The sequence below is a fragment of the Pteropus medius genome, unplaced genomic scaffold, assembly GCF_902729225.1.
Source record: "Pteropus medius unplaced genomic scaffold, Ma_sr-lr_union100, whole genome shotgun sequence".
Lineage (NCBI taxonomy): Eukaryota > Metazoa > Chordata > Mammalia > Chiroptera > Pteropodidae > Pteropus > Pteropus medius.
Window position 1 is genome coordinate 2,123,003 of NW_024343732.1, and position 27,838 is coordinate 2,150,840.

A 27,838-nucleotide genomic window follows, 5' to 3' on the forward strand; every position below is an offset into this window, starting at 1 on the left:
TGAGTGAAGCAGGAGGTTTGGGGATTTGAGGGCAGATGCTGAGGTCTGAGGGTGGAGGTTCTGGCTGGGTAGGTCAGGGGAGGGCTGGGACCCACAAACAGTTTGGAAGTTTGAGGCCTGGAAACAGAGTGAATTCCCACGTCTGAGGTTTTGGGGAGGGCTTGACCGTAGGAGTGGAGGGGTGTTTCTCAGAGCTCTGAAACCCATTTCCACAAGTCCCTCCTCCCATCTAGGCTTCGGTCCTCCCTAATTCCAGATCAGACCCTGCCCCAGACTTGTAGCTGCTCACCATCAGGCCGGACCCGACTCCTAGCCAGGTTCCTTGTACCTGTCCACCCACTACTCTCCTGTCGCACTCTTACATTAGGCTTCACCACTGGCCACGCCTTTATCCCCCCACCCATCTTCTTTGCCCCTCCCCAACCCAGACCAGGCCCCGCCCTTCTGTAGACCTACCCGGCCAATCTCCCGCCGTTCCTCGGACGGGCCCCACTCCTCGACAGACCACGCTCTCCAAGAGCCCCGCCCACACGAATACCCCGCCCCCTCAACGGGGCCCCGCCCCCTCTCCAGACCTGGCTGGACTCCTCGCCCAGATCCTACCCCCCGGTAGATCACGCTCCGCCTTTGCCCCTCATATCTCGGTCTCCTGGACGGGCGCGCGGCTCCCGTCACTGGAACGCGCGGCGGCAGCAGCGGCGGCGGCGGCGGCGGCGGCGGCGGAGGGAAGATGGCGGAGTCCGGCGGCGGCGGCGGTGGTGGTGGCGGCTTCGGCGCGGGCCCGGGCCCCGAGCGCCCAAGCAGGTGAGACCCAGCCCACGCCGTGGGCCCGCACCTGCCCCGGGGCTGGGCTGACACTTGGGGAGCCCTGTGGGGAGGTCTTGAAGGGATGGAGAGCGGACTGCGCCGGCCCCAGGGATTTTCCAGGGGACTGCAGGCTTTAGGGGCTGCGGAGGGGGCAGCCGAAGGTGGATTGGAAGCCCCAGGACCTCGAGGGGTCTACATGAGGCCTTAGGGGCCTGAGAGGGCTTTGGGGCTCTTGGAGGTCTGAAGAGAAACCCAGGGGCTCCTGACTGGGAACTGGGAATGCCAAGGGGTCTGAGAGGCAGAGAGGGCCTGAGCAGGGGCCTTGGGCAGTCTTGAGGTTGTTGAGCCTGTTTTGGGGACTCTGAGGTAGAGACTGAAGGGGGAGCTTGCAGGGGCTGAGGCCCAAAGCTTCCTGGACGGTGCTAAGGGACGATGAAAGGGTCTAAATATGGTTCTAAGGGCATGCTGAGGGGACCTGGGATGGGTTAAGACTGTGGAAGGCAGGAGGTAGGGGGCTTAAGTGAACCTAAGGGCCTAAAAGAGATCTAAGGGGCCTGGGAGCACCTGAGAGGGGAGGCTGAGGGGCCCTGGGGTCCCAGAGAGTCCTGCTGGGCAGGGAAGGGTCAGGGGATCCCAGAGGTAGTGAGGGGCTGGAATGGGTTTTGGGCAATCTGAGGATGGCGAAAGAGCCTTGAAGGTCTAAAGAAAGCAGGAGGAGGGTCTATCCTTGGGTCTCCTCTTTCCCATCCCCATGGGGTTCAAATCCTTCCTCCCCCAGGCTAAAGGACTTGAAGCAAGGTCTTGCCCTCAGACCAGGAGGGCAAAATTCATCCCCTTTGGTTAGAGGGAGGCTCTTTTTCCCTTTGGCCAAATCCTGAGATTGGTTGCTTGAACCCCAGAATTGGTGTAAAACAGGTGTTTACAGGCGTTCTGGGTTCTCAGAGGGGAAGAACACTGGCCTGAGGGAGCACAGCCTCCCTCCCTCTTTCTATTGCATAGTGCCAGCATGGCCCAGAACCTCCCATCCCAGCCCCACAAGATAGCCTGCCACCCTTGGCTTACCAAGGAGGAAATGCTGATGAGCTTATGGGAACAAATAATTTCAACGATACGAATGATGAAGTTAGTCAGTACTCATGCTGTGGAGTCATTCCTCACTGTGGGGACCTGGGCTGGTGTTGGCTGGAAAGGCTTGATGGCCTGGGTGCATGGGGCCTTGGAGGCCTCCAGTAGGGAGCAAGATAGATTCAGAGGCTTTGGGAAGACATTCAGGGGTTAGAATGAGTAGGGCTTGGTGACCAGGCATGAGGTGGCATGTAAGGAACAAACGAGGAGACAGTGAACCCTAGGTGCCTGCTTTGGGCCCTGGGGTGGGATAACTTGGGGCAAAGACGAGGTATAATTAATTACATACCATACAGTTCACTCATTTAGCTGAGCAATTCGTTGAGTTTTGATGAATTTATAGAGTATGAGTATGCACTCATTAACACAGTCCAGTTTTTTTAGAACACTTACATCATGCCAAAGAGTTCCCTCAAGCCTGTTGCAGTGAACCCTGCTTCTACCCCTGTCCCAGGCACACCTTGATCTGCTTTCATTCTCTGTAATTTTACCTTTTTAGAAATTTTATAAGAATGGGATCATATAATATGTGGCTTGTTCTGTCAGGTTTCTTTCTCTTAAACAGAATGTTTTTAAAGTTCATCTATATTGTCACGAGTATCAGAATTTCCTTCTTTTTTCACTGCCACATATTATTCTGTTGTATGGATGGACACTGTTTATCCATTTACTGGTGGAAAACATCCTTTTGGGTTGTTTTCATTTTGACAATTACAAATAAAGTTGCTGTGAAGATTGGGTATGCATCTTTGTGTGGACATATACTTTCATCCTCTTGGGTAAATACCTAGGAGTAGAATGACTGGGTCCTATGGTTGGTATAGGTTTAACTTTTTAAGAAACTGTCGAGCTGTTTTCCAGAGTGGCTGTACTGTTTTGCATTCCTTCCAGCAATATATGAGAGTTCCAGCTGCTCCCTATCCACACCAACACTTGATGTGGCCAGTCTTTAATTTTAGCGATTCTAAGTGTATGCTGGTATTTTATTTTGGTTTTAATTTGCATCTCCTTAATAACTAGTGATGTTGGACATTTTTTCATGGTCTCTTATGGCTATTCATTGGCTATTCATATCTTTGGTAAAGTGTCTTTTCATTACCCATTTTTAATTGGGTTGTCTTTTTCTTAGTGACTTTCAAGAGTTTTTATGTATTCTGGATACAAGTCCTTTATTAGATATATGATTTATAAATATTTTCTCTCAGTCCGTGGCTTGTCTTTTCATTTTCTTAATGATGTCTTTCACAGGGCAAGTGTTTATCATTTTGATGAGGTGCAGTTTATCAGTGCTCTACATTATGGATCATGCTTTTAGTATCATATCTAAGAAATCTTTTCTAAATGGAGGCACTTTCTTAAAAGACATCTCCCCCATCTCTGAAATGCTCTTTTGCCCCTTTCCCTCCATCCCAGTGAAAATTCACTGCTGTCTGAAGCAGCTGATGGTGTGTGTGTGTGTGTGTGTGTGTGTGTGTGTGTCTTTTAGCCCTGTGGCACTAGTGTGGGAAGGAGGATGAGAAGCCCTAAAATGGTGAGATGGAGCATACAGAAAGAGAACTAGGTTTTGAAGGAGATTGTGGCATACAATAGTCTCTCAGAAAGACCTTCTGAGACTTAGAGGATTTTGTAACATTGTCCATTTATTTGTTCCTTCATTTCTTCCAAATGGGCCAACCAGGCCTGGTACATGACCTGCCCACGCCTCGTTCACCTTTATCTGTTCACACTCCAGGGTCATGGCCTCTCAGAGTCATCTGCCTTATCACTGGAATTCAACTAGCCTTGGGAACACTTTTTCTGGTCACCTTGTTGTGTGTGTGGTTTTTTTTTACCCCCATAAAATTTATATAACATAAAACTCACCCATTTAAAGCGTACAATTCAGTGGCATTTAGCACATTCACAGTGTTGTGTATCCATCACCTCTATCTAGTTCCAGAACATTTCCATCACCCCAAGAGGAAATCCTGTCCCCATTAGCAGTCACTCCCCATTCCTCCTCTACCCTAGCCCCTGACAACTACTCTTCTGCTTTTTGCCTCTGTAAATTTACCTGTTTTATAAATAGAATCATACAATACATGATTTTTTTGTGTCTGGCTTCTTTTATTCTATGTAAATATTTTCAAGGTTCATCTACATTGTAGTGTGTATCAGTATATTGTTTAAACTTTCACAACCAGCCCTCTCTGGCTGTGCCCTAGATTGTGTCCACTAAACCTCGAGGCTCTAGAAGAGTTCAGCCTCCCAACTCCCGTACGAAAGCCTGGGGGATAACTGCCTTGCCTTCTGAGAAGGTTCTTGTTGCTTTGGCCTCATCCTCTGTTCAGCCAGGAGGGAGAGGCAGGAATTTAACCCTTCAGAGATGGGGTCTTCATTTCTTCTCTCGGGAATTCTGGGAGATTTGCTGCTTCGGGGCCTCATCACACCCACACATGTCTGTGGTCCCTCTTTCCATAAGCAGGGTGGCCCCACATACTTGTGTGTCTTGGGCACATCTGCATGCTTCCGTGTGTTGATTTCTTATCTGGCAAGTGGGATCCTGGACCCACCAGACAGGGTAGATGGAAGGGTGTGGGCCTGCTTAGAGGGTGCCCAGCATGTCACATATGCATGTAAGTGTTAGCGCATAGGTGGTGATGTCACCCTATGGTCCTGATGCTGTCAATATTCTGTTTACTGCACCCATGCGGGCTGTGAGGGGATCACAGGGTGTTGGCAGATCAGTGTGGCAAGTGTCTTCGTCAATATGGTAATAGAATACCATAGACTGGGTGGCTTATAAACAACAGAAATTTTTTTTTTGAAGTTTGGAGGCTGGAAGTTCAAGATCAAGGTATCTGGTGAGGCCGCTTCCTGGTTCATAGATGGTATATTCTCGCTGTCTTTTCACATGGTGGAGGGGTCTAGAGAGTGCTCTGGGGTCCCTTTGTGAGGGCACTAATCCCATTCACAAGGGCGTCACCCTCATGACTTAATCACCTCCCAAAGGTTCCTCTGCTCAATACCATCACATTAAGTGTTAGGTTTCAACATATGAGTTTGGGGGGGACATAAACATTCCGTCTGTGGTAATCTGCCTGAGCAGTTGGGAGGAAAGTGGCACCATTAGTTAGTGGCATGAGAGAGACAGCTGTGGGCCAGTGGGAGAATAGAACATGTCAAGTCTGAGCTGCTTCTGCAACATGAGAGCAGATGCCACTATGTGTGGGCATGAGCTACGTGGCTCTTCGTGCAGTATTGGGGTGGGGGCTATAGAGCCTAGGGTGAACTGTAGGGAGCTCTTGGTTGGAGGTGCTGAGGGGCCAGGCCACCCAGCTTAGTCTTCCATGGGGAGTTCCTCACTTCTATGCTGACAGGGTCCCTCAAGCTCATGATATGAAATTGCTGTGAATACTATACTCTTTGCCCTGAATTAAGCAGCATGACTATCTCACAGCTGGACCTCTTCCATCCAGTAGCTGTGACTCCCTAGGGATGCCTTCTTGTCATCGGCCATAGTTACTGGGGTAGAAAGGTTTTATTTGCCTCTGCTGTCATTGAGCCATCTCCACGGTGTGTCATCCACTTTCCTTAACAGTGGTTATTTTGATTGCTGATCCTCAGGGGAGATCTCAGTGAGGACAAGATGGAAGAATCCCCCGTGCCCAGACAGTGCATCTCCCCAGATACTTTAAAAAGGTCTTTCTTTGCATTCCCGTCCTTTGGTCTTTGGCATGTTTCAGACTTGAAGTTGAAGGCCCTGGGGGAGGACGGGAATGGAAGGAGGTAGAGGGGGAAGGGCCCAGATAGAAACAATTCATGGACATATGGATGAGACTTATTTGACACCTTACTCTTCCCCTGGTGGTTTTCACATGCCTCTTGTGTGCCTGCTGCTGTGCTTGGTGCTGGGCATGTGGGAGTGGGGGGTGCAGGATAGCCTGGCTCTGCCCTTGGGGCACCTATGTGCCATCAGGGAGTTAGGAAAACAGTGGCATAGTCATTGCCCCACAGTTGCCATAAATGATCCTGAGGCCAAGTTGGAGATTCCTGCCTTCTCTGGAAGATTCTGAGAGCCTCCTCAAGAATGAAGTTGAGCTGAGTCTGAAGGTTAATGTCATCTGAAGGTTAGTGTTGTCAGCTCAAAGGAAGGACTTTGAGGGAGGTGGACTGTCATCTGGATACAGGTAAATGGCATGTGCAGGTTCTAAAGGTGGAGGAGCCAGGCTTTTCAGGGGTCAGGAGGCAGAGAGGAGCTGGAATAGGTGGGAGGGACAAGGCAGGAGACGGAGCATGTAGGATTTCGGTAAGGGGCATCTGGGTCAGATTTGTGTTTTGGAAGGATCTGTGTGGCGAGAGAGGAGGGGACTGGGACCAAGGTGGGGGCTGTGGAGAGGGTGAGGTAGGCACAGTTTTGGAGAAGATTCGAGGTTGAACCTGTGCAATGTGCTGACCAACAGTGGTGGCCGGGCAAGGCATCAGGGAACAGGTAGGGAAGCACCAGGCCTGAGAGGCTGTGCTGCCTGCCAGCATCCCGTGGAGACCTGGGAAGGGCAGAGGTATACAATCTTCCTGGAAGGCTTGTCGGCCACTTCTGTTCCTGAAAGCCCTCATGCTTCTTCTTGCTCGAGGACCTCAGGTCTTTTAGCCAGCAGGTCTTGGTCCCAGGAATATCCTTTCTCCCAGAAAAAGGCCTTAGGCTAGTCGTAGCCTCTCCAAGAGGTCTCCCCAGTTTGATTCCACCCACCCATTGACTCTCAGTTTCTTCTTGAGAGCATGCACCATATGCATGCTTATTTTCTCTCTCCTCTCATCTGTTGGCACACATGTTGGTTCCACCTTTGAGCCACATCCCAGTCTGGTCCCTTCTTCCTCCTCCTCCTCCCATCTCTATGCCTCTGTCCCCCTACTCTAGCTGGCGGGACCCTCCCAAGGCAGAGATCAGCCCATGTTGCTCCCCTGTCCAACACCTGCCAGGGGCTTCCTCACTCTGGGAACAAAATCCATATCTCTCCACGTGACCCCATCAGTCCACCTGCCAGGCCCCCCAGCTTCTACCACTCTTCTCTCCTCCTGGGCGAGCACTTCTCCCCAGCCTTTCACCTGACTCCCCTTGGAGTATCCTGTCCTGGTGCTTCATGCAGCCCCCATGCTGCCTCCTCGGGGCCTGGCCACTCTGCTCTCTATGACCCTTGCCCGCCCTCTGCCCTGTGTTCATAGAACATTGTCATTGCTTAGGACCCGTGCCCCCAAGAATGTGTGCTTCCTGAGGGCAGGGCTTCAGCATGGAGTCTCTAATTCCATCTAGCAAATACCCCACACATGGTCTGCCATGGGTTTGCCAGGGGAGCTGATCTGACCAAAAGGTTCCTGGAACAGTCTTCCATGGCCCAGTAGAGTGAGGGTTGCCCTCTTCTTCCTGTCTTTATTTCATGGTACGGTCTGAGTAGAGAAACATTCTCAGGTGTGTTGTCATTGAATCAGCCTCATTCTAGACACCAGTGAACAGTACCCTTTGGCGGGTGTTATTTGTATATTTAAGGGACAGGATCTTAACGCTGTGTGTTGAAGATGGAAGCGGCCAGCCATTCTCCCTGTCCAGCTGCCTGCAGTGGGAAGTTGGGCCCCGCCTCTAGGTCCCTACTGGCAGACCCTGCTCCTCCTGTGGTAGCTGCTTTGCAGCTGTGCAGATGAGCTCTTAACACTTGTTAACCCCAAATCTTCAGTCCCTTCCTCTTTGCCTGCCCTGTCCTGGGTCTCTGCAAAGAGAGCTGTTCAGGATGCACAGGATGTGTCCCCCTAGCATTCCTCCTCTGCAGAGCGGGTTTTGGGGTATACATCCAGGGTAATTTCAAACCCCTCGCCAACCAGCCCAGGGCTGATCTCTTCCTGTGTACCCCCTCGCCACACATGAAAATATTGTGATTTCGGAGGAAGTAACCGGCACCTTCGGGGAATCTCAGAGCTTTCCTGTGAGCAAAGCAGCTTCCGGAATTGAACATGCTTGGCCTGGAGGAAATCTTGAGGGGTGGACCTTGAGGCTTTTAAAGGCCTCGAAGGCAGTCACCCGAGGATCGAGGCCCGAGATGTTTCATGACACTATGACTGAAATTCCACGGGGGTCAAAGATGGATTGAGTGGGAGTAGGCTGGGCTGGATATCCGGAGAGCTGTCCTCTCAGCGGAGTGTTAGGAGGTGAAGCAGTGTGATGAAGGAAATAGGAAAGGAGACCTGACCACCTGGAATCTTCCGTTAACTGGAGCTGAGAGTGGGGCATTTTCTAGAGGCAGGTGGGGTTCAGAGTGTAGCAAGGTGCTCATGAGTTGATAGGAATGTAAGGGAACTCCACGGAGGACCTCCGGGCAGCTTCCATGTGGAAAATTTCCACGACTAGTTAAAGTCATAACCGTGTGCTTAGGTCTGGGGGGTGGGAGGGCAGGCGTGTGGTCCTAGTAGGCCGTCTCTTGCTCTTTCTCTTTTCCCTTTCCCTGCCACTCCAGGGGATAATCAGGTCCTTCCTGACCCTAAGGCAGGGCTGTTGGGAACATACAAATGTTTTGCTGCACTTGAGTCACCCCTGACTCAAGGGGTGGTGGTTTCCTTGCCAAGGTGGATGGTATGGGCTGCCTTGCAGCTCTAGCCTTAGGCACACTTTCAGCATTTTAGCATTTAGAGTTGCTGAACTTTAATAGTGGGGAGTGTGGATAGTGTGCTGACCTTTCCTGGGGTGCCTGCTGTCTCCTTGCAGGCAGGCTGGGCTCAGGCTGAATATGGCCGCCACCTACTCACCCGGAGATTGGAGATCACCCAGTATGGCTTCCTCTCCCATCGACTTTCCCCAGGGTAGGAAGCCTGTGTGCAATGCAGGGGAGAGGTGGCAGCTGGAGAAGTATTAACTCCACAGTAGTTTTTCCAGAGGCTCATCTGGAATGTAGTGGACAGGAGGCCAGGATCTGAGGCTTCTGACATTGAAGACCTCCTTTAGTTATAAGAGCCAGAAACTCAATTCCCTTAAAGTTAAAAAATAAAAGTTCACCTTTAGTTAAAAAATAAAAGTTCATTGTTCACATTAAATTTTAAAAAAAGTTCCGGGAGAATTCCAGTTTTAGGTTCATTGAGATTTGGGGTTCAGACAATTCTCCTGGAATCTATGACTCCCATTTCTTAGGTTTGCCTGCCCTCTTGGCTAAGCAAGGTGACCCCACCTTGCTCCCCATGGTCTCAGAATCCCCAGGGGGAAGGCAAAGCTCCATTCTGGTGAGTCTAGCTAAAGTCTCAGGGAAGGCTTTGATTGGATCAGATGGGCTACACCCACGTCTGGAACCAATCAGTGTGGCTGGGAGCCTGGGAGGCTCTGGTTGGCCAGACTGGGTTGTGAGTCTCCCCTTTTAGCCCAGGGATGGGGTCTCCTGATTCTCACCACTGGGGCCAAGAATAAAGAATAGGAAGTTCCCTGAGGAAAATAGGGCCCTTATCGAAAAGGGGAGGGATATTGGCACCCTCCAACATGAAGATATTCATGACAGGCCCCTTCTGATGTCTGTATTTGTACTGCTATTGCAAGGGCCTGACTGAACTATCCTGTTGGTTGTGTCTGCTTATGTCTGGCCTGGCATCGCTGGGCATGAGCACGTGCCATTTGGCAGAATGGTCCCTTTCAGAGCCTCAACACCTGCCCTGCCAGGGGAGGCAGCTGGGCTGAACCCCGAGACACTGGAATTTGACAGTGCTAAAATGTCACTTGGTTTTTGAATAGTGCTCTGGGCCATGTAGTTATGCAGATACTTGCCTGATCTCTAGAGTGAAGGAGTTTTGCTCATTCAAGTGGCTCTGTTTCCAAGCCTAGTACAGTAGGCATCAGCCTCAAGACAGTGGGTGGGAATGGAACAGGTGAAGCTTGGGCCCTAGACCTGCTTACTTGTCTGTCCCTGCTGCCTCTGGCATGGGGGCCCCAGCTGGGCTTTGAGGAGCAACGGAGGCTGTGGGGAGACCTGGCTGGGCTGTGAGGGCAAGGGAGGCCATGGAGGGACCTACTTCGAGAAGGCTTTCAGGTGAAGGTATGGAGGTACATGGAAGAGCTGGGGGACTTGGGAGTGTGGCATAGGGAGGAGGAGGGTGCCCTTCAACATGGGGAACAGCGTGAGTAAAGTGCAGAGGCCAGATGTCCCAGAGAGAATCCTGCTGAGGGCTTCCTGGTTGAGCCCAGTAAAAGAATAATATACCCAGTCTGAGGACTTAGACCAGAAGTGTACATGGAGAAGGTGAACAGAGTAGGTATGTGCTGCAGAAATCTGTAGCAAGCAGAGATGTGTCAGGCTCTAGCCAGTGCTGCCACCTAGCAGCCATCCACCTGCCACCTCACCCATCCATCTACCCAGCTATCCACTCACCCATCCACCCACCAAATTCATCCATCTATCCACCCACCTATCCATCCATCCATCCATTTATCCACCCACCCACTCATCCATCCATTGTCCATCCATCATTCATTCACTCATCTGTTCATCCATCTATCTGTCTACCCATCCACTCACCTAGCCATCCAATCAACAAGTGTGACTGAGCTCTGAGCACATTCCAGGCACTAGAACACAGCAGGAGACAGAACTCACCCTGCCTTGCCCTGGTGAGGCTCCTATTTCAGCCTCCAGGAGACAGGTTGGGAACAGACTAATGGTGCGCCAGATGGAGGGATGAGCTGGGAAGACAAATAGAGCCAGGCTAGGGGTCAGAGAGGTCTAGGCAGAGCTCTCCAGCTGTGACCTGGCAGAGTGGAGCAACCTCTTTCCTACTGGCTAGAGGATTAGTGGGCTAATTCACACCCTTTCCCTGGCTGGCACTGAGAAACCACATCTTGCCCTTCTTGGTGTCCAGCTCCATGTCCACCTCCTAGCTTGGTGCCCCTGGCCAACAGTCTCAGTTATCATGGGGCTATACCCATCTGGGCCTACAGAGGAGCCAACACTGGCCAGGCCTCTTGTGTGCTGTGTGGCCTTGGACCTCTATGCTCAATGCCTTGTCTGTAAGATGGTGTCCCCCTTTCCAGGTTGCCCACTGAAAGGTGAGCGGGGAGCCAGGTATGCACTGCCAACCCATAGTCCTGCAAGGAGTGGGTGCTCCCTCACCAGGACAGAGAGAGGTGGGGGTACCATGGAGGTTGAGAGCTTGCCACTGGCAAGGGATGTGGGGTCTGGGTGTCCCTTTCCTTCTTCCTAGCCTTGAGAAGTAGCTGGAATTGGGCAGGTCTAGGAATAGGAGTCGCTGCCCACAGGGTCCTCTTGTCCATCAGTAGTGGCCAGACCCCCATGTGTCCTGGGGCCCAAGGGGCATTAGTCAGAGGCTAGAATGAGGGCACAGAGCCCAGACAGGAGGTCACAGCCTGTGTTGAGGGACACCAGGCTCACAGTGGCCCATGAGGAGTGAGGCTGTGGAGAGTCATGGAGTGGGGAGCTTCGGCAGAGGAGTGTTGGGGTCTGACATCCTGCCCTTTTACTGTCAGGGGGATAAATGGTGTCTGCAGAGTACTCCTCTGTGACCCAGTGGATATTGGGGGGAGTGCAGGGATCTGTGCCATTTGTCCTAGTCACAGTCACATAAGGGCAGGATGACCGAGTTGGTACGGGTTGTCTTGAGTGGGGCTGGCACTGAAGTGAGGTGCCCCAAGCCAGGCTCTGTGCATGAGGGATTTTAGGCAGGCCTCAGGACAGGGTCTTACTGTGGGGCTGGTGACACATGGGGCTGGGCAGAATGGGAGTGGCTTCTTTCACCACGAGGATCCTCAGGAGCATTCATGAAGTTTCTTTTGGGGCAAATGTAGGTTCCAGAACCTGCCTGCCTGCCCTACTGCCATCCCCAACATCAACCTCCCTGGCTGTCGTGTGGGGTCTCTCAGGAGGTACCAACCTCAGGTACTAGCAGGTTGCATTGTACTTCTTGCCGAGTGCTCCCCAGTACCCCCTCTCTTCTGTCACCCTGTCCCTGTGAGCACAGACAGGCAGAAGCAAAGGCTGTACATATGGGCGATAGCTTCGGATGGTGATACCACGAAGACGACCTAGGGTGGGGTTAGCGTCGTGGCCTGGGGCTCCTTTGCAGAGTTCAGAGAGGGGGGTCTCTTCAGGTGACGTGCTCCCAGGGCAGGCTCACAGTGGGCATGGCTGTGTCCACAGTCTGTGGCTCTTAGAGGAGGCAGGGCGAGTGGGAAAGAGTGAAAGGCTCTGCCTCCACCTGGCGGCCTGGCACACCTGCCCTCCCACAACACACAGAGATCTGCCCATAAGGTGCATAGACCGGCATGGCACTGGGCAGCCTGTTTTAAATTGTCACAGAAGATGTCAGAGAATAACCAGCATGATGACCAGGAGGGAGAAATAAACAACTGCTGGCGCTGTGGAGAGAGCCCAGGCTCAGGGGACACGGGATTTGGGGTCCTGGCTGGTTTTTCTTCTTCTTTTGCTCCTTAGGTCTTTGTCCCCCTCTCTCTGGACCTTTGTTCCTCTTTCTCCGGGTCTCTGTCTCCATCTCTAGGTCTCTGTGCCCTCCATCCGGGTCTTTGTTCACCTTCTCTTTTGGGTCTCTGTTCCCTCTGGGTCTCTGTCAGTAGATTAGTGTCCTGGACTGCTGGGACACTTCTGCTCCTGGGCTCCATGCTTGTTTACCCAGAAGCCCCGAGCTTTCCTCCGCTCCTCCGGGAGCCCAAGGATCCAGCCCTGTGAGAGGAGCTGCTCCTTATCTGTAGGAGTGTCCCCAGAATGGGCCCGCTGCTTTATGGAGGCGAAAGGGGAGCCACCCTCACAGAGCAGTCCCAGGAGAGAGGTATTGATGTGAGCCTGGAGACCACAGGCCAGTGCAGGGTGCCAAATCATGGAGACTCTATCCTTGGGCTGCAAGCACAGGACCCAGAACTGAAATATTGTGGTGACCATGGCTACAGTGGCTGGGGTGTCTACCTCTGTGGGGCAAGTGGAACACTCACTCTAGTGCTTCTCTTACCCATAGAGCTACATGCCTAGGAGCCAGCCATGGCCTTTGCAGAGCCAGCAGGCTAGTTTAGTGAGCAGCCTTGGGGGTTGAGTTGGGCCTCGATCTTCTGGCTTGAAGGGAACACTCCTTGCACTGACCTCCTGGGCTGACAGGGGATTTGTGAGGTTGCTTGTGAAGAAGAACCACTCTTGGCAGGTGCTTAGTTGGTGAGTCTGTCTTGTGAAGGGTGAAAGGAGGTGGGAGGAGGAAGGCACAGAAGTTTCCAGTGTGGCTGGACAGGAGATAGGGGAAGGAAGTATGTGAAATCGGAAGGAGAAGTGTACCAGTGGGCTGCCAGAGCTTTATCTGAACTCTAGAGCCTGGGTCCCCCTCTCTGGGTCTCTGTCCTCTCCGCGCCCCAGCCCCCCCCGCACCCCCACCCTCACACATGGGTCTCTGTCCTCCCTCTTTCTGGATTTCTGTCCCCCCCTTTCTGGGTCTCTGTCCCCTGAAGTGCAGTGTCTTCACTGCTGACACCCCGGGACTCTGGGTGGAGTGGCCTAGCTCCCTGGTACAGTGTCAGCCCGTCAGCTGGGGTGCGAGCCAACCAGCTGTGCTGTGCTGCTGTGCTCCTTGGAGCCACATGGACAATAAAACCAAAATTGGCTTTGAAAGTGGAAGTGCTTTTTGTTTTGAGGGGAAATGAGGGAATTTGCATGTCAGAACAATATGTTAAAGGGGCAATACCGTCAGACTCTGTTCTGGCCTGAGCTTTGGGCTCCATGTGGGGGTGGGAAAGGATTTTACAAAACCCCAAAGAAATGTTTCCATGAAATTCTTTCTTGTTCTTGCCTTTTCCTTTTTTTTTTTTTTTTGACATTCCAATGAAAAGAATTGTTCCGGGGCTTTGGAGCTCTCCTGTAGGGTTGGGAAATTGACCTTGGAGACTAGGGTGAAGGCAGGAAGAAGGGAGCCCCCAACTCCACCATGGGACCCTGTCACCCCTGTGACTCTGAACTTCCTGTGGCCTCCCACCATTAGGCTATCCTACCTTGGGCTAGATCCCCCCAAAGTAGAACCCGAGGCAAGGCCCCCAGCTCATGGTATATTCAGGGGGTGACCCTATGAAGGACTAAGCAGGGGAGAAGCCGGTGTAAGGGCACCAGCATAAAGCTGGCGACAATGTGGGGGGCTTGGTGGCTGGAGTCCCCTGGGAGATTGCAGGGATCCTGACATAGGTAGTCAGTCTGGGGGCATTTACCCTGCCCAGTCCCATGAGCCATCAGCCTCTGCATAAGGAAAACCCCAGGGCAGGCAGGGGCTGTGGCCCCATGTCCAGCACAGGTCTGGGCCCAGCCAGGGGTACCCGATGACAGTGCTGGGGGATGTAGCATAGGCGTAGGATAGTCCTGAACCCAGACCGGGCCTGTGGGGGCACATGTGGCCCCCCAGAGCCCAGATTCAGGCGTAGGATGCAGCCAGAGAGGTAGGATGCAGCCAGAGAGGCAGTGAGCAGCCTCTAGAGACACCCTGACCAGCTGCTGACGCACAGGCTCCGATGACTCAGTGCGGGTGACCGTGGACCGGGTGGCTGTCTGGAGACTCGGACTGGCCCAGGGCTGCTGCTGCCGCCTTCCTGGGGGCCTGTGGCCCCGCCGCACTGGCCGCCCCCTGTCTGGCTGGCCTGAGTAATGGGTCCTTGACTTAGTCATCAGTCCCAGGCCTCAGCCCTCCCTCCTCCTCCTGCCTACCTCTGCCTAGCCATGCCTGCCTCTGTGTCCAGGCTAGGACTCTGGCCCCTGCTGGCTTCCTCCTTCCCTCCCTGAGCTCCCAGAGGCTGTGAGGTGTGTGGGGGGTAGTGCAGAAGCTTCGGGGATAGTTGTCTCATCTGTGAGATGGGAGGAAGGAAACAACCTGTGGGGCACTGGGAGCCTTGTTTGGCAAGAGGAAATATGTGCAGAAAGGGGCGGCTTCCCACCTACTCAGTTTAGCTTGGCTCATACGCTGAAGGCAGCAGCCCAGTGGGCTTGGTTAGGGTTCCGGCCAGGGCGCCTAACTTCCACATGGGAACATTTTAACCACCTCTATGCTCAGCTGAAGGGCAGTCCCTGTCGAGAGGCACCATAATTCTTTGTACTCCCTTGAAGGGCGTTTAGCTCATTTCCCATCTTTAGTCCCCAGAAATGGTATTTGGGGAATATCCTCCTGCATCTCTATTGGACATGTGAGTACAGCTCATAAATCCCAGAAGTAGACTTGCTGGGTTGAGAATGTGAGCTTTAGAATTTTGCTAGGTCTGCTGAACTGCCTTTCTGGGGGTTGTCGTACTTCATACTCCCACTAGGAATGGATGTGAGCATCTGCTGCCCGATGACTCTGCCCATCTGAGGGGTGAAGCCCATCCCTTGGTGAGCAAACTTCCATATTTGGAAGAGGCTTGCTCTCAGGTCTCTCTAGCTAGCTATTCTTCCTTTTCTATGAAACTTCCACCCACATCATTTGTGCATTTTTTTGTGAGGTTTCTGGCTGTGTATTGATTTCTTGATACTCTTTATATTCGGAGGACCACGGTAAATATATATTCAGGGACTGAGCGGCTTCACAATAAGGTTGCCCCTGGTGTGATATCTTTCTTTTCATGAAAATATGTACATGTGTGCCAGTCCCCTGGGTTTAGGGGAGGCACAGGAAGTCTTCCTGTCCTGCCCCAAAGTCTCCAAGGAACTTATAAGTTAGAATGAGGCCAGCTGAAAGCAAAATGGCAAAATGCACAGAATCTATGAGGTAAGGTGTCCACAGAGAGGCCAGCCTGCCTCGCTGGGCACCTACCATTAGCCAATGCTCTGTAGGTGGTTCTAGGCTTCAAGTTCCCAAGTGCCTGCCTCCGTTCAATAGCCCATGGGTGGCTTGTATGGGAAGTGGGAGAAGGTAGGCCCCCACTGGGCCTCACCAACTCTCCAGCCCAAAGGGAAGCTGGGGGAAGTAGGTAGTCTGTGGTCCATCACTTCCCAGGAGGTGATGGGGACTAAGGAGCCTCATTACAGCCCTGTGACACCTGTGCTGCTGCCTGCCCCATCTGACAGCTGAGAAAATGAAGACCCAGAGACTAGGGAATTTGCCTGAGTCACATAACTGATTATGGCAGGACAAGGGTTGGAATCTTCCCTCTGGTCCTCACACCAGATGCCAGAGCCTGGGAAAGTGAGGGCTGTGGTGCAGCTGGGGCAGGCTTTTCACTGAGCTGCATCTCCCAGCCTTTGGGTTCTGGCCCGACCCCCAGACATACTGGTGTTTAGACCTGCTGAGTCCAAGTCTGCTCCTGGGAGGGAGGTTCTGAGGGTCACCAGCTGTCCTGACCCCCAGGCCACTGTGCTACACAGAGAAGATAGTGTGCTGGCCCAGGCAGGAGGGGCTATGGAAGTTGAGGGAGGTGGCTCCACATGCCTTCAGTGCAGGCAGGGCCCCTGGCAGGGCTGCCCAGAAGGCCCTTTGTGGAAGCTCATGTGGGATGTGGCCTTGGCTGAGGTGGCAAAGAGGCCCATCAGAGGGTGTCAGCGAGAGGACACAGTGAGACTCCATCCCTGGAGGGGTCCTAGCAGGGGCTGTACAATAAAGCAGCGATCTCCAACCTTTCTGGCACCAGAGACCGGTGCTCCTGAGAATCTAATGCCTGATCTGAGGTGGAGCTGAGGCAGTGATGCTGGCACTGGGGAGCGGCTGCAGATTCAGATGAATCTTTGCGCTTTCCTGCCACTCCCTGCTGTGTAGCCTGGTTCCTAATAGGTCGTGAACCAGTACTGATCCCTGGCCAGGGGTTTGGGGACCTCTGTAGTAGAGGGCAGCCCTGGTCAGAGCGGGTGGAGTGCACTTTGAACCCCTTTGACGCCTGAGGGTCTGTAAACCAATGACATTCTGCTCATGTCATGATCTTCAGAACTTGAGTCTGTCATGGGGTCTTGGGAAACTGACAGAGCAGAGACTCAGGTCATAGCAGTGGCCCATCAAATAGGGTGGACTGGCTGTGATGGTGGCTCCAGCTGCTCTGTGCTGGAGAGAGGAGGGGATGTGTGAGGTGGGGATCCCCTCCACTTGGTGGGGAGAGGGCACCAGGCCAAGCTAGAGACTTGGGGTCCTCCTGAGCCCTTTTCCTTCCCCCACTCCATGGCCTTCAGGAGGGCTGTGCACCAGCATTGCCAGCCCAGACGACCATGGTGCTGGGCTCTCAGTCATGCCCTTTCCTGCCTCAGTGGCAAGAAGCCTTTCCACCAAGCGCAGACCATGTCCCTCCTCCCATGTCCTGTGTCCCCCTGCCATGTCCTCACACCTTGTGGACTCTGAAAGCCTCATAGCCCCTCTGCCCTTGGTTGGCCCTCCCCCTTTCCCAAGGCTCTCTGGAAGGATGCTGAGATGGGTGGCCTGTGTGGGTCAGGGATCTCAGATTGGCAGCAGCTGTGTGAATCCAGCTCTGACTGCATGACCTGTGCTTGGCATTAGCCCTTTTACCCCGGTATTTTGGGAGCTGGTGGGCCTTCTTTCTTCTGCTTTCTTGGGAAGGCTAGTACCCACATTCCTGGCCCTCACTTGTAGGCAGGCATGGGTCCTAGGAATAGGAAAACAAGTTCAGAGAGCCCGAAGCTGGGAAGGGAGCAGACTGCTGGGATGGTGGGGCTGGCATGGGCTGGAGAGTCCTGGCGGGGTTCTTGACCCACTGGGGCCTGACCCTGATGGCATTGTCTACTCCTGTTATGTCTAGAGGATGAACTGATGTATTGGGGCCTCCAGATCATTCATTCCCTGATACATCCTACTTAAGTTTTCTGAGATGAAATAGCAAAGGGGATATGAGGCGATAGATGGCCTCATACACTGTGAGGTGCTGGGGGACATGCTGGGTTTTATGTAGAACCTGAGAAAGTCAGATGTCCTTTCATTCTGTTTTTATTTTTTTATTTTGAAGGGAAATTCACGTAATGTTGAAACAACCATTTTTAAGTGAATAATTCAGTGGTACTTAGTACATTCACAATGTTGCTCAACCATTGCCTCCATCTAGTTCCAAAACACTTTCATCACCCCAAAGGGAACTCTGTCCCCATTAGCATTCACACCCCATTCTCTCTCCCTAGCCCCTGACAACCACTAATCTGCTTTTTGTCTCTTGATTTGCCCATTCTGGGCATTTCATATGAATGGGATCATACAACATGTGGCCTTTTGTGACTGGCTTCTTTCACTCAGCATCATGTTTTTCACGTTCATCCACATTGTAGCGTGAATCAGCTTCATTCCTTCTTATGACTGAGTAATATTCCATTGTGTGCCCATACCACATTTTGTTTATCCACTCATCCACTAGTGAGCATTTAGGTATTTCCACCACTCTTTTTTTTAAAACTTTATCTTTTATTCTAAAGTGATCTTTACTTTCTGAATCCTCATTTGGAGGTGCAGGAATCTCTGCTTCCCTTGTCCCCATCCTCCCACAAGCTACCCCCACAGGTAAACCCTTCTCCTTATGGCAGACATTCTGGTTTTTTGGCTTTCCCACAATTTGCTCTGTTTTCCCCCACATTAGCCAGGGTGACAGGAAGATCTCACGCAGCCTGCCGCTTTCCAGGCTCAGGTTCAGATCCTCCTGCATCCTCTTACAGCTCTGGGGCCATGGACAAGCTGTTCAGCCTGTCCCTGTCCCTGGAAGGTGGGACTGATGGGCCTTTCCCCTTGACTGGGTGGCCACTGAGTGCAGCCCAGAGCCAGATTCTTCTGAAAATGGCCAGGGTGACTTTGCGGTGCTGGGCACCAAGAGGCATGTTGGGCAAGTGTCAGAGTAGCTGAGCCTTGAAGGCCAGCCCCTCTTTGAGGTGGCATTTCCTTACCTCCAGTGAGAGGCTGGTCCGAGGTACTTCTGTCCCCAGGCCCCAGAGCTCCCAGCAAGCTGCAGATTGAGTTCCTCCTCCACACTCATGCAGGGGCTCTGCCAGCACCTTAATCCTACTCCATCTTCTGTAGAGGAGAGAAGATGGGTTTACCCATGAGGGTGGCTCTCTGGGGTATGGAGGGCAATGATGTGACATGGAGAGTGTTGCATCTCAAAATGAGCACTCAGGAGGCACATTTAGAATAAAAAATAATAGAATAAAGTTTTTAAAAAGAGAGGATTGGAAGCAACCCAAATGTCCATAGATAGATGAAGGGATAAAGAAATTGCGGTGCATTCACACAGTGGAATATTACTCAACCGTGAAAAAGGAGTGAAGCACTGACACAGGCTATAATGTATCCACAATTGAAAACATGATGCTGAGTGAGAGAAGCCAGACACAAAGGCCAAAAAAGGCCACATGTCGTATGATTCCATTTATATGAAATGTCCAGAACATGCAAATCCACAGAGAAAGAGAATTGATTAGTGGTTGCCAGGGGCTGGGAGAGGGGATATGGGGAGTGACTGCTAATGGGAACAGAGTTTCCTTTTGAAGTAATTGAAATGTTCTGGAACTAGAAACAGATAGTGGTTGTACAACAATGCCACTGAATTGTACATGTTAAATAATGAATTTTACATTATACGAATCTCACCTCAATTAAAAAGCAGAAAAAGGGACATGTAGCCCCCTCAGGTCCTGTGTGAAACCCCATCCATTTCATAAGCAACAAAAGGCATCCGCTGCCAAAGCCAGTTGGTGGGCAGGTGGCAGACATGATTGGGACCCAGGTTTTGTTTCTACTTCTCCGGGGCTGGTTCTGGCAATTTCACCTGTGCCTAGGGCAGCTTCAGATTCAGGGTGAGCTGTCCAGGATCCCCAGGCCAAGACCAGCCTGCCCTGAGGCCTCTCAGCCTCACCTCACCCTGCTCTCCTGCAGCATGGCTGACAAGAATGGAGCTCTCAAGTGTACCTTCTCTGCACCCGGCCATAGCACCAGCCTCCTGCAGGGCCTAGCCGCCCTCCGCTCTCAGGGCCAGCTCCTGGATGTCATCCTCACCGTCAACAGAGACACCTTCCATGCACATAAGGTGGTCCTTGCTGCCTGCAGTGACTACTTCAGGTGAGTGCAGGCCCTGGGGACAGGCTGGAGAGCTCCTGCCCTTTTGAGAGGAGCAAGCTCAGTACCAGGGAGGGATGGTTCTGAAGGAAGGTGGCTGGCATAGGCCCAACGTCTACCACTTTTTTCAGGTTCGCAACTTATTCAGACTTTTTGGAGATGTTACACAGGCAAGCAGAATGTGCCTGGGGAACAGAAGTAGCCTGTGGACACCCAATTAGCAGCTTCCATCCTGGGGCGGGGTGGCAAGGCTTGGTCAGGTTTTCACTCTGTCTTTATTTGACATCTGTGTGTGCCAAGTGCTATAGTGGCCTCAGGATCCAGCAAGGAGAAGACTGGCACAAGTTCCTGCCCTTGTGATACCTGTACTCAGGCCGAGGGACAGGAGGGATGCCCAGATGTGGCTCCCATGTGTGCCAGGCTCTTTCCCAGTCCCATGACAGGCGAGGCCTTGCTGGGTTTACGCGTCAATCTGCCATGAAGGCCTTTTCTGGAAAGCGCTTTCCCTGCGCTAGGCTGGGCAGGGGATTGAAGGAGCCTTGGAGCAGGGCCTGGGGCCATTCTCCTCACCAGCTGGGGGCTGTCACGGGGTTGGGGACAGTCTTTTTTATTCCCTTGGTGACCAGCTGGCATGCTTAGTTCTGCCAGGCTGTGACCCTAACAGAGAGAGCTGGGGTGCCATCCTGGCGGGGAGGGTTCTCCTGCCTTGATTTGCCTCTGCCACTACCTCACAGAGTAGCAGTCTAGGTGCACACCACCTGGGTCACATGTGTCCTGAGGCTGGGGTGCCCTGCCTAGTGCGCCCCCTGGCTGTCTGCCCCTTGGACTCAATGAGGCCCTTCCAGGGAGCTGGAGAAACCAAGCCATCTGGGGCGCCGCTTCTATTTTTATTCTGGATTTGGGGACGGGCGGGCCGACCCAGCCAGAAATGCCCTTTAAAGGCTCTTTTGCGCTGGCACTGCAGCCGGCGAAGCCTTAAAAGGCAAAGCTCCCTCTGTTCGCCGTGACTGCCTCTGCCTTCGACAGGCGGATGGGACTCACAGGGACAAGAAGGGGCAGGGCCTGGAAGGAGCAGAGCACTGCTTCTGGAAGGGCCATGGCATTGCCTTGTGAAGTGCTGGCAGTTGTTAGTTGGTGGCCCCGAAATAGTTCCAAGTTCAACTTTCCCCACTCTGGGGCCCAAGCCCGGCCCACACTGGGGTGTGACTGGGTGACAGGCATCTGTTGGGTGAATGGCCAAAGAAAATTTCCTCCTCTTGGTCAGCCATCACAACATGCTCTGATGGTGGTCACAGTTATGGTGAAATGCCAGCTCACCCCATGAGAGGAGCCTCTCATACCATCTTCTAGAGTCCACAAACTCCCAAGTGGGCCCTGTGATTCTTGTTCTTCTTCCTGTGGGGCCCCTCCTTGAAGGCTATGGGGAGCTCTGACCCAGGTTCCTGTGTCCCAGAGCAGGACAGCACAGCTGACAGAGCTGGAGTCACTCACTGGGGGTCTCATGGTGGACTGGGACTCCTGTGGGCCATTCTCAGGGACTTCCCTAACCACCTAGCCTCTCTCTGAATGCATCAGTGACAATGGGGTCCCCCAATGGGTGCTTCAACCTGGAACTATCACTCCCTCCTCGTTGTGACAGCAGGTGAGACTCAGGCAGGGGAAGGTGGAGCTACCTGCCCAGGTGAGTGTGTTGGGGAGGGACTAGACTCTGTGAACCACGATGTGTATTCCTCTGGGGTCCCCACCTTGTTTCCTGATCTTGCCGCAGGATTGGTTTTCATAGCTGAGCACTGAGGTGGGGCTGGAGACCTGTCCCCAGAGCCAAAGCTAAGATTTGATCTCTTCCTGCACAGCTGTGGCCACCTGCCCTGCTGTGAGTGGCCCTAGCCCCCAACCTCCAAACCAGCTGGACCCAGGGATGCATAGGTCTGGGTGAGGCTGGGCAGGGCCCCACTTGAGGGGCAGTGTATAGAGTTGCTGTTGGAAGATGCATGGCTTGGGGTGGATTAAAAATCTTTTCTTTTTTGGGTACCTTTTATGCACACCTGGCCCGCTTTCCCCTGGCTGGCCAAGCCCAGCTTGTGGTGTCCCTATGGTCATAATGCCCCTCAGACACACAGAGCCCACATGCTGTGTTTCGGACCCTCAGGGCCATGTTCACTGGAGGCATGAGAGAGGCGAGCCAGGATGTCATCGAGCTGAAGGGCGTGTCGGCCCGAGGCCTGCGGCACATCATTGACTTTGCCTATAGTGCTGAGGTGACACTGGACTTAGACTGTGTGCAGGACGTGCTGGGTGCAGCTGTGTTTCTGCAGATGCTGCCAGTGGTAGAGCTGTGTGAAGAGTTCCTCAAGGCTGCCATGAGTGTGGAGACCTGCCTGCACATCGGCCACATGGCCACCACCTTCAGCCTGGCCTCGCTCAAGGAGTCGGTAGACGCCTTCACCTTCCAGCACTTCCTGCAGATTGCAGCAGAAGAGGACTTCCTGCAGCTGCCACTGGAGCGCCTTGTCTTCTTCCTGCAGAGCAACCGGCTACAGAGCTGTGCTGAGATTGACCTGTTCCGAGCCGCCGTCCGCTGGCTGCAGCATGACCCCGCCCGGCGGCCGCGTGCCAGCCATGTGCTCTGCCACATTCGATTCCCACTCATGCGTTCATCGGACCTGGTGGACAGTGTGCAGACACTGGACCTCATGGTAGAGGATGTGTTGTGCCGCCAGTACCTGCTAGAGGCCTTCAACTACCAGGTGCTGCCTTTCCGGCAGCACGAGATGCAGTCCCCACGCACAGTTGTGCGCTCTGATGTGCCCTCACTGGTGGCCTTTGGTGGCACACCCTACACTGACAGCGACCGTGCCGTCAGCAGCAAGGTGTACCAGCTGCCTGAGCCAGGTGCCCGTCATTTCCGCGAGCTCACAGAGATGGAGGTGGGCTGTAGCCACACATGTGTGGCTGTGCTAGACAACTTCGTGTATGTTGCTGGAGGCCAGCACCTGCAGTATCGCAGTGGTGAGGGTGCAGTGGATGCCTGCTACCGCTATGACCCACACCTGAACCGCTGGCTGCGCCTGCAGGCCATGCAGGAGAGCCGCATCCAGTTCCAGCTGAATGTGCTGTGTGGCATGGTCTATGCCACAGGCGGCCGCAACCGGGCCGGCAGCCTGGCCTCGGTTGAGAGGTACTGCCCACGGCGCAACGAGTGGGGCTATGCCTGCTCTCTGAAGCGCCGCACCTGGGGCCATGCAGGTGCCTCAGCTGGGGGCCGCCTCTACATTTCGGGAGGCTATGGTATCTCGGTGGAGGACAAGAAGGCACTGCACTGCTATGATCCTGCGGCAGACCAGTGGGAGTTCAAGGCACCCATGAGTGAGCCCCGCGTTCTGCACGCGATGGTGGGTGCTGGTGGCCGTATCTACGCCCTGGGTGGCCGCATGGACCATGTGGACCGCTGCTTCGACGTGCTGGCCGTGGAGTACTATGTGCCTGAGACAGATCAGTGGACTAGTGTGAGCCCCATGCGGGCTGGTCAGTCAGAGGCTGGCTGCTGCCTGCTGGACAGGAAGATCTACGTTGTTGGGGGCTACAACTGGCGCCTCAACAATGTGACGGGCATCGTGCAGGTATACAACACTGAGACGGATGAGTGGGAGCGCGACCTACACTTCCCTGAGTCCTTTGCAGGCATTGCCTGTGCCCCTGTCCTGTTGCCCCGGGTGGGGACCAGGAGGTAGCTCCCAGGCCCCCCCAGCTGCCCTAGCCACATACTGTTCCTGTGAGGGGCTTGGTGAGCATATGTCCTATGGAGAACCATGGACCCCACTTCCATGGCCTGGCCACACAGGCCTGCTGTGTTGATAAGCCTCCTCCCCGGGCGTCTTCCTTCGTGAAGCAGATCTTGGCTCCATGCCTGCCCAGGGAGCCTGCCAGAAAGTAGGCTGACATGTTGTGGCAGAAAATTTGAGCCTGAGGTGGTTTCCTTGCCTGTGCTAGGTTCTTGCTCATGGTTGAGAATTGAGGTCTCTTTGGGGTGTCATTTGCCCTTTCTTTCCCATCCCTCAGCCCAGCAGTCTTGGAAGTTCAGATTCAAGCTGATTTGTGTCATCTCAAATCCATGGTATGCCACTTGCCCCCTCCTGAGTTTCTTGCATGTATGTGTTTTAAAATAAATGCACCCTTAACCTCTGTCACATTCAGACCCCCCAGACAGGAAAGGATTGGAAGCACCTGGCTCAGGGTGACGACCAGTGTATGGTTCTGTCTCTCCAATAAGCTCGAGTTGCTGGGTGGGAGGAGGGCCATGGACGAGGGTCCAGCACTCGTCCCTGTTCCTGTCCTCCATCCAGGCACCTCAGGGCGTTCACTTATCTAGTTTCAAGAGGAAACACTGCAGCCAGCTTCAGTGACAGTCCTTATGGACATCAGGCCTTCTGCTAGGCACTGGGCCATGCATGGGGCCCTAAGGAGAACTGGGCTGAGACGTCCCACGAATAAAAGGGGACGCTGTTTTAGAATCCCAGTGCATTTGCATTCCACAGGTCTGTCCAGGGATTTTATTTCTTATCCTTTCTCTAGCCCTCTGCTCCTCCCTTGTCCTCCCATGTTCAGGTCTACATGCCACTACAGGCCACTGATATGGGAAGTCAGGTGGGTGGGAGCCTCTCTCTTCAAGGGCTTTGTGGCGTCTCTGGCCACACACACTTGTTTTGGTATCTAAAACTCTAAACTTCTTAAATTTTGGTTTCATTTTTCTTTTCTTTTCTTTTTTCGTTTTTAAGAAGCCAGCACTCCTGTCTTATAAATGGGATTTGTACCCTTGGGGCAACTTAAAGTGTCTCTTCTGCTGCTAACAGATGATTGATATTGTGTCTCTACGACCTACTTGCCATGTAAAGAATTAACCTTATACTTTAGCAGACGTTGTCTCCTAATATTTTCCTTGTATTTAATAAAAATGTTATGGTGAAAAGATGGAGCAGGCCCAGCACCGAGCTTGTGGGGCCTGCTGGGTCACAGATACCTCATGTCCTCTGTGCATTGGGGGACCCTCTCCCTCCTCACCTTTTTCCATCCTTGCAGGGGAGCTGGAAGTGGGGCTGATCTTTAGCTCAGTGGCATGGGGGCAGTGGGAAGTGCTGCTGGGACTTCTACTGGGCGCTGGGAAAACAGAGGGCAAACCCGGCCTGGCCAGGCGGCCTTTGGTGAGACTCTCCAGGCTCTTCTATGTGCCTGGTGGCCCAGATCCTTTGCCACCAGCCAACCCTCAGCCCCAGCTGGTTCTCTCTCCATCTGCTTCATCCCAGGGTGTTGAGATCAAGTGGCTAGGGAGTCTATCTCTCCAGAGGCTGCAATGAGGGAGATGCAGAATAGGTCTAAAGGAAGCATGAAGTCATCGTGCTTCCATAGGGACCCAAGAGCTCTGAGAGTTGCCCCCAGGCCCTGCTTTCGTGGCAGCCTCACTATGAACCAGGCTGCACATTGTCGGAAAATACGTCCTGTTCATGGACAGCTTTCTGAGAGGGGAGACTTCCAGGTCACCCTCAAAACATAGTACAGGCCTGGCGCTTCCGTGCAGCAGCCATGGGGCCCCTAAGGTGAGGCCAGGTTAGGGGGGTGCTGAAATAGGAACTTAGTTGAGAATCAGGAAGGAACTAGGGGCATCGAAAGGAAAGCAGCAGCCCTTGGGGACTTACGAGAACATTCCAGTCCCTTCTCACCTCCCTAACCTGAGCTCCCCCAAGAGAACCCTTCCCCACTGGAGGCACGGCCCCTTCAGGGGGGCAGTAAGAAGCCTTTGCCAGCTGCAAGTCCCACCAGATCAGCTCACACCTCCGAACATCTTGTCCCCAATGAGCTGGCAGGGGTGCTGGCGCGGGGTGGAGGGGGCGCTGCAGTATCTAACCAGTCAATTGTGCGTAACCGTTTGAGCTGGTTCATGGAATGTTCTCGGGGGCCCCCCTGCCCCTCCTTCTCCATCCTCCCCCCCCCGGAAGAAAGGAAAATTATTTTTCGTATTGTAAACTTTAAACACGAAAAAGCTGTTTTTAATTTAGCAGAAACTGGCTTGAATCTTCACTTTGTGAACATTTGTGTCCTTCAGAGAAAGGCGGAACATGCGTGCACACACACACAGGCTTGCACACACATACACACATGCTCATGCTCAGGCACACCTGCATACATGTGCTTGCTCATATACAATTGAACACATGCTCGTGCACACGCCCCTGGACCAGCCTGTCCCTTTCTGCGTGGCATACTGAAGGGGTCTACAGCCCATCACCTTGTCACCTCCTTTCATCTTTCACTGAGGGCAGCTCAGGCCTCGAATGGCCATCCACTGAATGGGGACTGAGCTTGGGGAAAGCCCGTCTCCTTCCAGATGGCCTGCTTCCCCACCGAGGCCCTGGATGCGGCTGCGGGAGCCTCCCTCTGCACCTGGGCCTAGGCTGTGGGAAAACGCCGTCTCCTGGGACGCTGGGATGCAGGCCCGTGAGAGGGAGGCCAAGTGTGACTTCTGGGGCCTCGCAGCAATCGAAGGCCAAGGGGGCCTCGGGGGAACCATGTGAGGTGGGAATCTGCCCCGGACCTGGCCAGCTTGGAAACCCGCCCCTGGCTTTGTGTCCGGAATGCAGCTCCAGCTCCTCTGTTCTCACAGGCCCGGGAGACTTCACTTCTCATGGCGGAGCCTCCACGCACGGGTTTTATTAGGGGCACCTGGTCGTGTGTCCCAGGAGTTACAGCTGAATGTTTGTTGCACAAATGTGAGGTTCTGGGTGGGAAGGTAGGAGCAGAGACTTATCCACTCTGGCATCTGTGGGCACCAAATGCCTGCAGACCCAAGGGCAAGAGGTCCTCAAATCCATGCTCTCCTCCTCCCCAACAAGGCCCCAGCTTAGTTCTTGTGGCTGACCCAGCTGTTGCCATCCCAGGAGCCGTTTCTCCCTTCTCACCCACAGAGCCCTGATTTGGTGCCAGCAGCGGTGTGCCTGCCTTGGGTTGCGGGTAATTTAGCATTTGGCTCAGCCTTTCTTGGCAGTGCCTTTTGTAGGGGTTGTTTTTGATCTGGGCAAATTTCCCAGCTCTGGCCAGGAAGGTCTGGGGTGGGGGTTTCTGGACATGAGAGAGGCCTTATTGCCCCATTCCTTCCTTATTGCTTCCCTGGAGAACACAATGCCAGGAGCTTCTGCAGCCATCTTGTGGCCATGAGGAGCAAGTTAAGAGAGGCACAGAGATGCTGCCTCTCAGACCCTGAAATCATGAGGCCACCAGTCCCACCTGGGAACCTCTGACCTCCATACTCCTTTTTATGAGAAATCACAATGTCGGTTCTGCTTAAAATACTGTCTTAAGATACTAGTGGTCAGCAATTCTGATACTTGTAACCCAGTTACAAAATTATAATATAAATGTAACATGCTGGGGTTTCCTCATCTTATGTAAATTAGGGTTTTTATTTGCAAACAATAAACTGACTCTGGCTGACTTAAATAGCATAAACGTGCATTAGAGGGCTGTTGGGTTGCTCATAAAAGTGTCAGGAAGGCTGGAAAATAGGAATCAGGGTAGCAAGGCTGCCAGTGTGATCAGCTGAAATTATTCCAAGGGACTGACTGGTGAGAATGCTTCTGCCACCACCACAAAATACAGATACTTCAACTGACACTGCCATTGGCCCTTGGCACTCAGCCATAACCACCCCTAGAAACGAATGCTCCTGTCGCAATGCTATTTCTTTGTATCACTTGTTCCCAAGTGGAAACTTCCTATTGGTCCAGCCCATGTTCTGTGCCACTGCCTTAGCTGCCTGTATACCTGGGAAAGTGAGTACCTCAGTGTGCTAATCAGCTGCTGCCACCATGTATCGAACAACCCAAGTCTCAACAGCATGCAAAAATAAATGGGTGTTTCTCCTGTA

General features: G+C 53.2%; 1 protein-coding gene across 1 annotated transcript; it reads left to right on the top strand.

Annotated features, from left to right (window-relative positions):
• The first annotated feature begins 583 nt into the window (after nucleotides 1–583).
• On the top strand, nucleotides 584–27,838 carry KLHL26 (kelch like family member 26). Its single transcript, XM_039867923.1, has 3 exons — nucleotides 584–804; nucleotides 19,744–19,926; nucleotides 22,073–27,838. Exons 1-3 carry the CDS (start codon nucleotides 731–733, stop codon nucleotides 23,652–23,654), a joined length of 1,839 nt encoding a protein of 612 aa, XP_039723857.1. The 5' UTR covers nucleotides 584–730; the 3' UTR covers nucleotides 23,655–27,838.

Coding starts and splice junctions, on each gene's coding strand:
- KLHL26 (XM_039867923.1), top strand. CDS start 731: ATGGCGGAGTCCGGCGGCGGCGGCGGTGGTGGTGGCGGCTTCGGCGCG. Junction 805..19,743: donor GGCCCCGAGCGCCCAAGCAG/GTGAGACCCAGC, acceptor GCTCTCCTGCAG/CATGGCTGACAAGAATGGAG. Junction 19,927..22,072: donor GCCTGCAGTGACTACTTCAG/GTGAGTGCAGGC, acceptor TCGGACCCTCAG/GGCCATGTTCACTGGAGGCA.